Raw genomic sequence first — 13,981 nt, forward strand, 5'->3', positions numbered from 1 at the left:
ATTCTGTCCAGGCTTCTCTGGTAAAAAGAAAAGCATATCTCAAAGCAGGGAAATGCGCTGAGTTGAGCTGTGGCGATGCAGCTGAGCGGGGCTGATGCCGTGGGTGGCAGTGGCTGCACGTAAGCGTGGGGCCTGAGCAGCAGCCGGCGCAGGCCCAGCAGTGAGCTGCCGGAGCCTGTCCGCAGGGAGGCAGCAGAAGCGGAGCCGGGACGCGGCCGGCTGGGTGCTGAGCTCTGCCCCGTACCCACGCGCACAAAGGAGCGCTTAGCAGGTGTTGAGCAACCCCACCGAGCAGACATTTTAAGCAGGCAGAAACGGCCAAGTGCAAAGTGCACCTAAATGGTGCAATTAAAAAAAAAAAAAAAAAAAAAAAACAGAGGCAGCCAAATCCCAGAAACCAGGCTCCAGTACACTTTGCTCCTGTCCACTGTCCAGCAAGCGAGCCAGACCATGTAAAGCAGCAGGGAGCCCCTCCAAGAGCCGTCCGGGTCCCAGCAGGATCGGTGCACAGCACCAGCTGCAGGGCCTGGAGCACAAGAGTCAGAGCCCTGCTTAGCCGCACACAGGAAAGGCCAGGGAGACGCCGGCAGAAATCACCTAAATTACACACTAGGAGCCGGTCTGATCACTGGGAGAGAGCTGGGGGATCAGCAACATAGAACAACACATGGCTTTTTCTTCTTTTCCCATTTGCCATATGTGCTAGAGCACAGCCCTTGTGGGAAGCTCAGACAGGATTAGGAGGCTTGCAGCAGATTGTTTCTAGAGGCACATTTTAGTGCAGGAACCCTCCGTAAGCACCTTGCAAACAACCCCACGAGAGCACAGTAACATGCTCCCATCTGCATGTTGGACTTGGGCTGTCGCAACCAGGAGTTACAAGCAAGCTGCTGTGTTTTCACATGTTTGTAGCATTGCTTTTGGGGCTGACAGTGCTTTCTTTCAGACCAGCACAGAACTGTTTGCAGAGTGCCTGTTACTGTGAGCATTACAAAAACAACTCTCGTCACAAATCCAGAGTGCTGAAGATGATAAACCCCTGACCAAGTGATTTTGCTGAAGCATGAGAGAGAGCCAAGCTTCCAGGTGCAGGGAAAAGGGGGAGTGTCACCGAGCCTCTCCTCTCACAGCCTGCAGAGAGCAGTGCGAGCAGTGCTGACACCCACTTTGTTTCCCCAGCCTCATCACACGCTGTGCTGGGTTGGCTGCTTTCACCCGCAGCAGCAACTTACGAGGGGGTCTGCCAACTGTCCTTGCACAGCGTGACTGCACTTGTTTGTGCAAGTGATTGAAACTTATCTTTAGAAAACAAAAAAATGTAAACACAAACAAACCACTCAGGTAACAGAGCTTCCTTTCACATAACACTAAGGAGCTTGAAAATGATATTGCTTGCAAAAGCTGTTCAAAGTTATCAACAAGTTACTACCTGGCTAGCACTCTAGTCAGGGCTTAAGTGAACATGCTTTGTATGGACTTCTTAACTCGTCACTAAAGTGATTTATCCCCAGAGTTATTTTCCTATGGTTATCCCAAGAATTTAATGATCGGGGTCTGTTCTGCAATCCACTGTTTCCAGGGCCTACAGGAAGCATATTCGTATAGATGAAATCTCATTCAAACTCTTTACAAGCACAAAATCCAACTTGTCACTTCTTCGCCTTCATATAAGCATCATTCATATTATGTATGATAATAAGATTATTGTTAAGGTCTTTTTAGAGCTTGCTCCTACCCCAGCTTCCTAGTCAACCGGAGCTTGGGAATCACCCAGCACATTCTTGGTTTTTAAAGGACCTGGCTGTTAAGACATCGCTGTCTACCCCACTGCTCATATACCCAGTTACATCTTATTTTTCACATCTTCTTTAGCAGCCCCCTAGAAATCACTGCTTTCAGATGCTTGACCACGCATAGCAAAGCCCAACCCCAGCTCTGTTAGGTAGAAGCCAGCAAGGACAGGTAGGGAGCAGTCACCCACCCTCGCTGCTCCTGAAGGAAGTGGTTGCTCAGCACTTCTGTAGGAAAAGAACAGCTTAAGACTGAACATGGGGTTTTTGTCTAAAAATAAGTTACAGAAAGACAGAGGCAGTTGCGAGCACCATCCTGATTAATGGTCTCTTCCAAGTTCTTTTTTAAGACATCTAGAGCGAGTTGCCCACATTTGGTTATTTTTGCACATTAATGAATGAACTCCAAGAAGCTAATTAAGGCAGGCTCATCTTTGCGAGCGTTTGTTGGCCCCAATACAACTGTACAGCTGTATTCACCACACGAGCAGGCATCAGCACTAACAGGCACGCCGCAATCACCCAGCGCCTGAGCAGCGCTCAGCTTGGCTTGTGTGGAAGGCGCTGGGGGAAGAAGAGCACGCTTTGTGCTAAGCAGGCCTGAAAAGACAACCAGACTTCTCCTTGGGTGTAATCTGGCCAAGTAAATGGCCGAAATAAACTTTGCCCCCAGTTAACACACCGTTTCTGTTGCAACAAAGGGAAAGCAGAAGTCATTTCTCATTACAAGCTTTGCAATTTTGAACCAGGGAAAATAAAAGGTAAAGTTTGCTCCCTGGTTGTGAGCAGGAGGCTGGACAGGAGGCCTCCCGAGCTCCCTCTAGGCTGAAGTACCACGGGATCTTGACTTCATTTCACCATTTACTGAAGAGAGAAAGCTTTTTGCTTTTCCTTTCTCCCCCATCTTGCCCAGGAAGAAGAGGAGGCACCATCCCGTGGCACCAGAGGCAGCCAGGAGGGGACGGGGCTCGGGTCCAAGCCCACAGGGCTGCCCGGGAGGGGAAGGCGAGGCACGGCCCTGGCCCTGCTGGGCCACCACGGCAGCTCCTCGGCATCACGCTCACGCCAGGCCTGTTTGGCCGAAGTGCTTCCCAAACAAGGGCGGCGTTGTTCCTGGCTGCTGTCAGCGATTTATAGGGGGAATTACAGCACAGAGCAGCCGGCCACCAACTTTCCCCGTACTCCTCACACCGCGCCCACAGACCTCACGTGGACGCAACGCGGGGAGCCCCAAACCCAGCCAGGGGCGAACTCTGCAGAGAGGGGACAAAGAAAAGCTCCCTGCGGGGAGTGGGGGAAGCTTTTGTGGGGCCCTCCTGAGCTGGGCAGGGACCACATCCCACAGCCCCTGGGGAGAACCAGGAGCAGGCGCAATGACCCCAAAGGGGGAGCGCTGGGGGACAGAGGGGAAGGGGCGTTTCTTCAGGGGGCACTTTTGGCTCCCTGCAGGCGCCCTCCAGCAGGGGCAGCCCCCTGGGGGCAAGAGGGGATCCCCAACCCCACAAATTGACCGTTACCTGCCCCCCAGTGCCTGATAACTCCCCAAAACTGCCCGATAACCCCCCAAAACCGACCGTTATCTGCCCCCAGTGCCCGTTAACCCCCCAAAACCGACTGTTACCCGCCCCCCACCGCCCGTTAGCCCCCCCAAACCGCCCGTTAACCCCCCCCAGTGCCCGATAACCCCCAAAACTGACTGTTAACCCCCAAAAACCGCCAGTTACCCAACCCCACGTGCACGATAACCCCCCCAAACCGACAGTTCCCCGCCCCCCAGTGCCTGATAACCCCCCAAACCGACCGTTACCCCCCCAAAACCGACGGTTACCCGCCCCCCAGTGCCCATTAACCCCCCCAAACCGACCGTTAACCCCCCAAACCGCCCGTTACCCACCCCCCAGTGCCTGATAACCCCCTAAAACCGCCCGTTACCCGCCCCCCAGTGCCCGTTAACCCCCCCCAAACCGACCGATAACCCCCCTAACCGCCCGTTACCGCCCCCCCCCCCACCCCCCCTCACTCACTCACCAGCCCACGCTCCCAGGCTCGGCCCCAGCGCGGCTCTACCGGCGCCGATGCCCCAGACGCGGAGGGCGCCCAGCAGCCCGAGGGCGCTCCGCGCCGCGGCGTAGAGCGCCCCGAGCGCGCCCACCCACCAGAGCAGCCCCGCGGCGGGCAGCATGCCGCCGGCCGCCGCCAGCCCCAATGGGCCCTCCCGGCCACCGCCGCCCCGCAGCCGCCGCCGGGCCCGCCCCCGCTCGGCCGCCATTGGCGGAGCGGCCGCTCGGCCCCCGCCGTCGCCGGGCAACGCCGGCGGCCCCGCCCGCCGCGCCGGCCGGGCGGGGGGAGGCAGCGAGCGGCCGCGCGCCCCCGTACTACTCGCCGCCCCGGCCCCGCGTGGTCGGCAGGGCTCGCGCGCCGCCATTGGTCGAGGGAGGTGGCCGTCAAGGCGGAGCCGCGCCGCGGTTGGCTCGCCGGCGCGGGGGCCTCGCGGGATTGGAGCGTAGGAGAGCCTCTCCTCCCGCCCCCTTTGACGTCATATGAGCCCATTCATAAAATGCTCAGGGCCCCGCCTCGCCCCCGGACGCGGCCCCAGCGCCCCCCCCGCCGCCCCCTGCCCCTGCCTCGGCCCCGTACCCCCCCCCCCGGCACCCCCAGCCCACCCCCGGCCCTGCTGAGCCGCCCCCGGGGCCTTTCCGGGGTGCCCTTGGGCTGCAGCAGCTGGGGGGGGCACCCCCGAGGTGTGTGGGGTGGTCAGCAAGCGCCGCGGGAACAAAAACACGCAGAAAATAAATGGAAACAGGCTGCGGGAGGCTTACCTCTTCTGGTGGTTTAATGAAAAAGAAAGTGCTTTTTACATCTGTTACATAAACATGCGCACACGGTGGGTTTTCACCCAAAAAATACCTATACAAAAAAAATACACCATTTTTCCCCAAAAAGCTCACCCCTTGCTACCCCTTTTAGGCCAGCGCCCTTTGTCAGGGCTAAATCCTGTGCCCTACACACGGAAAATTCCCAGAGGCCTCACCAAGTGTGTGCCCCATGTGGCAGCAGCCACGGACAGGACTCGATTACAAGTGCAAATTTGTAGACCTTGCTTAATCTGCACGGGGAATATCTGCATTTTTCCGTGAACATGTGGGAGCTGGAGAGCAACAAATTTGTTACAGTAAGAGAGAAGAACACAGATAACCAGAGGGAGAAGCTGGCGTCAGTTCCCGTGGGGGGAACACAGCGCAACTGCAGGTTGTTGGGAAGCACGAGTTCGCTGTGCTCACGCTGCATGGTTGCTCTTTTTCACACAGGAGTTCTCCAACTGCTCGCAGGTTACTGGCACACCGCTGATTCTCATTCTCCTGTCTTCCAGAGGATGACACAACGAGGGGACAGGATACTGCAAAAGCATCTGCAAAGAGAAAAGGAACCGGTTCAGTAAGGCTCAGGAAGAGATCCGCTCCAAGTCAAGACAAACATCAGCTTGAGTGAGGGAGGGAAGGGAACAGTACCACCAGGGTCACCAGAGCGTGGAGAACAGCAGTGAACTGGGCAGCTGGCAGCGTATGCAGAGGCTGGAAGAAAGGAGACAGGCACTGGGCAGCCCACAGAAGTGCTGGCTGTCCATGTAGGCTGCATTTACCACGGGGGTGCTGCCACTCACAAAGGGGTCAGAACTTGGGGTGCTATGAAAAGACCTGCTGGCCTCTGTCAGAGCCCACTGTCTTCTCTTACACTGTCTGCTGCCCACAGTCGTGTTGGCGTGCTGCTCCCCAGACCTCGTCTGAAAAACCTTCCTGTTGTGGGTCCAGAAAGAACCTGCCCCACTGTTCTCCCAGGGAACCAATAAATCCCTTAACAGAGAAGCACAAATACAGCAAGGCACTCCTCAAAAAAAAAAAAAAAAAAAAAAAAAAGTGTTAAAAAATAATAATGGTTATTCAACAGCATTGCCATTTTTTATGCTGTTCTGTTCAGCAAGAAAGGCAGTCCTCTGAGAGGCTTACAGCCTACATTTAGACTAAGATGAGTCACAGCCAGCAGGGAAGGGGACTCACTGGAAGGGAAAGAATTATACAAAGGTCAAGTGAGGGGTTTTAGATCTCTTGCTTACGGTCATCGTACATTCCTGGGGAACGGGCATATCCCCCTTTCCAGGGTTCATCCCGGTCTTCCCACAGACCTGTTCTCACTCCCCACCAGCTGCTGCAGAGCTTAAAGGCGCACCCAGGCAGCTGTGCTGATCAAACCCACAGACATTTTGAGTGTACTCACACATCAACATGCACGCACATGTGTACGAGTACCTTGCCAAGGCCCCCGAGATCCACGCTTCCACAGCACCATTTATCAGTCCGGGCATGAAGTCAGATGACTGCAGATGCAATCTGGTTTGGGGTTGCAGTGATGCAAGCCCAAGTCAACCCACAGCCCAGCTACATTGCTCCATCGCATAGACGGTGGCCAAGATCTACGGCAGATCACAAGAGAGATAAAAGAGAATTTAGGAGAACTAAAGGAGCAAGTGCGTGCCTGAGTAAAAAAGCAACAGTAAACAAAAATGAAAATAAGGACGCAGAGCTACAGACAGGAAGAAATCAAAAGATGTGGAGACAGAAAGGAGAAATAGAACAAAGATAAAAGAGCAGCCAATAATTAGAGATATTCAATCATTACTGTCACTATTTCCTAAAACTTTGTGCCATGTGACTACCTCACAAGCAGTCCCACATCTGGGTGTGATCTCATCCCTGTACCTCACATGTGCCTGCTCTCTCAGCACCAAGGAGAGGCCTTGCTGCAAGCTCCGTGGCTGAAAAGCGCTGCCACAGCCACTGCCACCGTCACCACCACTGCCACCACCGCTGCCACCGGCCTCATACACAGGAGGCCGGAGCTGGTGCTCATTCCTCACCCGGCTCTGGTGCCATCCACCCCGCAGGGACACTGAGAAAGGAGCGGGGACTGCCGGTTACCCGGGATGTGTCACTTTTCCTGCCACTGAGAAGAAGTAGAGTCATTTGTTTCACTAAGTGGCATTCTTGTACCCAGCACTAATTTAATCCCTTTACAAATACGTTTTTCACTCCAGCAAGTCAAGTGCAGCTCTCTCTCCTGTACAGTCATCCTGCTCTTGTGCCTCTGCTACCATTACTCACACACGTCGCAGTGAGGCCACATCCAGCATCGGGCCTAGCACTGCAGCGTTTCTCTGCCCAAACCCAGAGCTCCGAATTAAGACACCCTGCCTCAGGGTACGATGCAGCAGAGGAGAGTATCCAACAAGGGGATCCAACCAACCTGGGAATCTGAACAACTCTCTGTGTGAACCAGATCTCTCAAGACACTCCAAATATCAGTGAATCCTAACTTGAGGTTGAAGCAAGACACCTTGGCTTGGGATTCCCAGTCCTGAGGCCCCTACTCCACCCCTTACCACTACACCACTTAGGGGTGCAGGGGAGGCTGACAGGGGCCATCTGAGAGGAACAGACAGAAATAGTGACCCAAAGTGCCACAATAAGTAGGCAAACTAGCACCGCTGGTGATGCGAATGTTTCTTTAACCCTACGCTTTTGGCTTCAGTTTCTCTTGGAGGGACAGGAGCCTGCCAACACAAGTCAGAAACACAAGGTCCTTGAAACCAAGTCATCCAGGCTGTGGGGGGTTACCACACCGTGTAACAACTACACATTCATTTTATTTAAGAAAGAATTCTTCTTTCTTAAATAAAACCGAGGCACCAGGAATCCCTAACGCAGAATCCCTTCTGCATTAGGGATTAACATCCCTGATTTCTCAACAACTGATCGCTCCATATAAATGTGCCAATGACAACTGAATAGAAACTAAAGCAAGATAGTTATCTGTGTGTTAACCAGTCAAGTCTGGATTGTAAATTTAACGTCACACAGGTTCACGTGGGTCTTTATGAGAAGATCTGTTCAATTCCTCTTACAACGAACAGAAAACAATAAAAATGACGCTATAAACTTCTAGTACCTTATACAGGGATTTTTTACTTTTACCTACTGTCGATTAACCGGTGAGCTCAGCAGCCTCTCATAAAGCCTCAGTGTTCCCCTTTTTGTTGCCATTTTCTGCTCAGAGTTCCCAAAAATTATCGCAACAGAGAGCTCCAGATCCCCTTCTCATGCAACACTGGAAAAGGTTTGAGCAGCACATGGATGTGAAGGTTTTTGGCCCTGTTTTTAGTTTTGGTTTGGGTTGGTTGGTTTGTTTTTTAAGCCACCAGCAATGCTGGAAATCAAATAAGTACTTCTGCAAAAGAACTGTACTAGTTGTGCATGCTGCAAGCCCCAGTGCAGAACGCGTTTATTGGAGAGACAGGGTATGGGCCACGGCAACAGAAGATTAACCTTCCTCAATCCTGCAGCCCACTGAAGTGTATTGATTTTGAGCTGAAAATATCATCTGTGGAAACAAAATACTGTGCTCTCATTGTCTAATCCTTGATGTCTCTGCTACCCAGTTTCGCAACTGTAGATAAGTGATACAGATCCTTGTCCACATGAAGTGAACAAAGTTCAGGAATGCGTGTCCCTCACGCCACTGCCAACATGCAATGTCACCTCGCATGATGCGGTCACTTTCAGCCCCAGATGATGGACTACATTTGATAATAAACCTTTGTCTCCTCAACTATAACCTATTATTCACCCACTGCACTGTATTATACACACTCGTCCCTCTTTCGCTGGCTCCGTTTGTGGGGTGTAGTGAATGCAGAGCTGTGCCGACAGCCCTCCTCCCACCCCCATCCAATGCCACCAATGTCACTGAGGGGCTCTGTCTAGCACAAGCTGGCTCCGATCTGCGGGACAGGAAACCACACGGCATTTCCTCCCTTCCACAAACCTCCTTCCCCCCTCTCATGCTCCAGCAGCCTAGCTTTGTCACCGTATCCTTCAGAAAAAATCCTTCTTCCTTGAGTGCCTCCTCCGAGATCCATCTGCCAGACAGTATCAAAGGGCAATAAGATGTTGGGGAATTGATAGTATTGCCCCACTCAGACAGGTGAGGTCTGTCTTCTCCAGCTGAAATATTCTTCGTGCACCACGGTGGGACAGCAAAACTCATTTCACGTTCGTATTTTAAATCGAGCTGTCATTTCCCTGAATACCAGAATAAGAATAGTAGCGAGCGTTTGGCCTCCTTCCACAGAAACACTTGAGACAGAAATGACCACCTGGAACAAGTGCAAACAGTATTTTTATCTTGCTTATTAGTTATTTCGCTTTGATTACATTTCAAGGTAAGTTTCTGCATAAGAAGGCACTGCAGAAAAAGTGGCTCCAAGAGATGTCATTTCACTCCTAATATTTTCGCAAGTTGGAGAGAGACCGAGGGAATGCCAAACTGCATTTTTCTCTTCTTGCTATTTCTGTTCCTGTAGATGCTGCTATAACAACAACATCCGACAGCTTTTGTAGCAACTCTACCATCATTTTAGGGGGGGTCTGAGCTATTTTTTTTCCCACGGAAGGAGCTTATAGGGAGGCTGATCATTACCTCTCCTTTGTTTTTTTCATTCTGAGAACAAGAGGAAGTGAACTACATAATAAGGCAGGAGACACCGTAAAAATGCCCCCATGCAGGAGACCACCTATTCAGGTGGCGTGAATCACCCATACTTGTCTCGATAAACCAGCAAAAGAATGGATTAGTTCTACTCTTAATAACAGTATCAACGCCTTATCTTTAATATTAAAACATTACCTTCTGTTCCTGTTTTGATTTCATTATTGAATAATGTGGATGTAATTACCAGCCTTATTACACGCACGCTTCTCACTAATAAATTCGCTCCTCCGACCAGTTGTATTCCAAAAGGTGCACCACAGCATGAGAGAAGGAAAATAACTGCTGACACAACTGAAAGTGCCTCTTTTTGCAGTGGAAAGACAGCCTTGTAGGATGACATGGGCACATCGGGTCAGAAAATTTCCCTTTGCTGTATTCCTAATGCTGTGTTCCCGGAATTACAGCGGGAAAGACCACGAATTCCTTCTAATGCAAAAAGAACAAGAGAAGAAAAGGAGAAAGCGTATGCTATGCTGGGTATATATTCCTTTAGAAAATCAAACTGAGGATGGAAGAAAAAAAATCTTTCAGGAATCCAAGTTAAATAATGACCAAGAACATTTCATTCCATACTCACAGAATCACTTTACAGTCACATTTCTGCCCTGTAAGCTTCAAGTTTCTCTCTGCAGCTCACACGCTACCATCTATTACAGGGAAAGTGTGCAAGAAACCATTTAGAGATAATATTTCTTTTCATTGTCTTCCCAGTCTTTCATTCCATCTCCTACCAGAAGAGCCTTCCATTTTCACATGACTTGTTCACCTCTAGGGGGATGAAGGAAGTTTAATCTCTATAATCCATTCACTACTCTGTTTCAGCAACTAGAAGAAGTGCCACTGGTAGCACTTAATGCATGTGTTGATGATTAGATTGATTCCATCGGTTAGTTTCCTATTGACCACTGAATGGAAAGTTACCTCCTTAAAACAAATTCTCTCTCTCTCTCAATAACCAGAGACAGTTGTGGGCTGAAAGATAAAATAAGAAAGGATGGCTGAGCAGCGACTGTTTATTTCCCTGCTTTTGGGGAATTTTCCGTATTTCCCAAATAGTGACGTCAGGTAAAAATCTAAAATGTCCACCTGGGCTATGGCAGCCTTGCTCAGAAAGCAATGATCTTAAATTTTAAGGTTCTTCTGTTAATTCTTCACTGCTGCGCTAAGTGCTATGTGTAAAAACTACTGAGTCTAAGAACAAAAGCAGAAAAAAGACACAAGGCCCCAGGTAACATCCCAAGGGAGCTGATTATACATACATTCATGAATGCAATGCTGTCTTGCCCTAGATGACTTCAAGCTTTTCTTTTAAATACTTTCCTAAAAGTTATTCCAAGAAAACGTCTACAAATAGCACATCCAGGGACAAAGAAGTCCTGCAGTGCTGTGCGTGTCCACCTTCAGCCATTATTCGATATCCAAGATGTCCAAAGTGTAGAGAAACTCCAAACGTTGATGTCAGCAGGGTAGAAAGCATGGCTTCTTTTCTGCCAGCACAATTCAAAACATTCAGATGAGAAGTACTTGATAGTGAATGGTTTAGTGGGTGATCCTGGTGGCGGAGGGATGGTTGGACCAGATGACCATGGAGATCTTCTCCCATCGTTATGATTCCATGAATATAACTGAACTATTCTGCTGATGGTAAGGGTCCCAAAGAAAGTAAGAAAAGGAAACCAGGATGACAAAGAACAACGTTTTCAAAATGGGCCCAATGCAAAAGCACACATCCATCTCATGATCCATTATAAAACAGCACAGGAGATGGGATATCCAGGATTGCTGAGTCAAACTCCCCACTGCTCTGCAGAACCACATGCTGGCATTCTTTTGTGAATTTATCAAACTTCATTTTAAAAGAAATTTAGATTCCTACGTCATTTGAAACCTCTCCAGAATATCTGTGGTCTGATAGTTAGAACTTTTATTGTAATTTCCAGCAAACAGTATTCATTATCCCCTTCACATGCATTTTGTCTGAGCTTGCTTACACTAACCTTGAGCTCACATAGCTCTTTTCCTCCCATATATATATCTATGAAACAAAACAAACAAAAAAAAACCACTGTGTAATTGTCAACTTTGGGTCTTTCAGGAAATGGTCTCTCTATTCCTCTTAACATCCATGTAATCCTTTCCTGCATCTGTTCAATCCATCTGTTCGAAACAGTTTATCTGCATGCGGGTGATCAGCTGGGCTCCGGATAAGGTCTCACGAAAACCACACGCTTCAACAATAATATCTTCTGTAGACAGTGGAAGTCCCTCCCGTAATACATTCTAGGATACCACCTTTTTTATTTATTTATTCTCTCAGCCACATCACATTAGCAGTATGCTATCATTCTGCTGCTGACTACTACACCAACTACTAATTCACTGCCAAACTGATGAGCTCTTCCAGGAGAGATTGTGATTAGCTTCTATTTGCATCAGCAAATCCCATCAAATTCTATTAATCTTAGTTTTACTTCGTCTTGTTGGTACATGGATATTCCAATCCCACTCTCTATTGATGCCGTCTCCCAGCTGTGTGTCATGAAATTTCCTCCCTGCACTTCGACTTCTGCACAAGGGTCACTAAGGAAAACACTAAATAATTTCTGACACAGTCAGACAAACTCAGATTGCAGCCTCCTTTCCATCAGTACATCCTCTTTCCATCTATCATCTCTCAATGCATTCCTAAGTTCCATTACAGTTTCATTAGTCCCAATTTTTTCCATTTTACAAATTTCCCCCCATGGTCCAAAATCACTGTACCTGACAACGAAACGTATTACATCTATTGTATTTTCTCTCATAACATGAAATAACAAGTTATTCTGATACAATCTGTTTTTCCTAAAAATACATTGCATTTCATCACATTTAATTTATCTTTGTCTATTTCATCCTTCAAAACCTGTGGATTATGGCAATGACATTAGTAAACAGGTATTACAAACTCTGTCCTTCCATTTGGCATCCTCAAGTATTTCCCACCCTTTACATGTAGCTTCCACTATTTATATGGTATTTAAAGTTACACACTTTTAGAAAAAGAATAGATTCTATTTACTGCACTCATGTAATTCCACTGTTACTGAAACAAGTAAACAGAACCCAGTAAAATTATTTTTGGAAGAACTAGAAAAGCAATGGCTCTTTTCTGATGCGAATAGAGTAGGCTATACACTACGAAGCTTAAAATATGTTACAACAGATTATAGACACTGGCGTTTTCTTTCATGGTATTTTATTTTGCTCTGGAATTACTGATTTTGAATCTCAAATCATCTTCAACAGTTTAACTCTGCAAATCCAAACAACCAGGGTATAAAGAGCAGGCACACAGACTCTTACCCCATTTTGTGTAAAACCAAGAGTTTCTTTTGGTAAGTTAAAGGACGTTTGCTCTCCACTAGAATCATGCCTTCCCTCAAAAAAAAGCACATTTATTTGCTGAGACTTACGTCTGTCCACATATACTTTAATAGCAATATTACAGATGGTGATTATTGGCAAAATATGATGTACTTTCTGACACAAATACAAAAATTTCTGCAGTTCCTTGCATGCCTCCTCTCAGCGCTGAACTATAACACGTGCGACAGAAAACAAAGCCATAAGGTACTCCCATTTTTCAGGTCATCTCAACACCTCTTTTTTTTTTTGCACACGATCATTTATTAATTAACTAATAATTTTGGCTTTCTCCCGTGCTTCCAGAGGATTGCTACTACAATAAAACGAAATTGCCTAACAGAAACCTTCCCTGTACCATTCCCATGAAGCGTTTCAACATGCCCAGCTTAAGTTCATTAAGCAATACTACGCTGAGATAGCTGCTGGTGCATGCAACAGGATCTTTCAGGATCTCCCTTCTAAGAGCAAAGGGGAAGAGTTAAAGTTCGAGTCCATTTACGATTAGTTCCATATACTTTTATTTCTCTTCCCTTCCCACACAGAAGAAGCTATCTCCAGCTAACGAACGGATTCCCTGAGAACACCAGACTGCTTAACAAGCACCTGACCTTGCCCTCTGGGCCTGCTGTTAGTAAAAAAACAATCGTGTAACATTTTTCCTCCTCGTCCTTCCTCGCCCTACAGCCGAGCCCGGGGCGCTCCGTGCTCTGTCCCCACACAGCTCCAGCTCCCAGGCGCTTCCCTTCCCGCTCGCATCTCGCTCCTTCCCCCTCACACGGCTGCTTTGGCTCAGCCTGTGCCCCCCAAGCAGCCAGGAGCAGCCGGGAGCAGCCGGGAGCCGCCCGGTCCCCTCGGGGGACAGCGCGGAGCCCCCTTGCCCCTCGGGCCCGTGCAGCCGGGCCCTGGCGGCCGCCATGTCGGGCGGGCGCGGCCCCGTTCCGCCCGCTCCCGGCATGCCGCGGCGCCTACAACTCCCAGCCGCCCGCCGCCCGCCCGCCGTTAACCCTCTGAGGCGCCGAGGGGGCTCCGCAGCCGCCGCCGGCCCCTCGCTGCCCACCCCGGGCCCCTCTCCCCTCCCGGCGGCCGCCGCTGCCTCATGGCGGGGCCGCTGTCGAGCCCCACACCGGGTCCCGGCTCCTCACGGCCGCCCCCGGCCCGGCCCGGCCCGGCCCGTGGTGGTG

The 13,981-nt window shown here is 49.7% G+C and overlaps 1 protein-coding gene and 1 long non-coding RNA gene across 8 annotated transcripts in view; both read right to left on the reverse strand.

The window, feature by feature from the left end:
• HSD17B12 (hydroxysteroid 17-beta dehydrogenase 12) overlaps positions 1-4,215 on the reverse strand; it is a gene marked incomplete at its 5' end in the record, with an annotated part of 74,977 nt that extends 70,762 nt beyond the window's left edge. The window contains 3 exon segments of the mRNA XM_084521313.1: positions 3,819-3,987; positions 3,989-4,108; positions 4,111-4,215. Coding sequence (XP_084377439.1) covers positions 3,819-3,987; positions 3,989-4,108; positions 4,111-4,215 — 394 coding nt within the window.
• A 385-nt stretch (positions 4,216-4,600) lies between these two features.
• The window catches only part of LOC311437471, a 74,796-nt gene continuing 65,415 nt past the window's right edge, over positions 4,601-13,981 (reverse strand). For 4 of the 7 annotated variants that reach the window (XR_014693488.1, XR_014693489.1, XR_014693490.1 and 1 more), the window contains 2 exons: positions 6,095-6,258; positions 4,601-5,199 (listed from right to left, as the gene is read on the reverse strand). This is a non-coding gene — a long non-coding RNA (uncharacterized lncRNA). The other 3 variants (XR_014693492.1, XR_014693493.1, XR_014693494.1) reach the window with 3 other exon arrangements.

This window comes from Aythya ferina, assembly GCF_964211825.1.
Source record: "Aythya ferina genome assembly, chromosome: 5".
Taxonomy (NCBI): domain Eukaryota; kingdom Metazoa; phylum Chordata; class Aves; order Anseriformes; family Anatidae; genus Aythya; species Aythya ferina.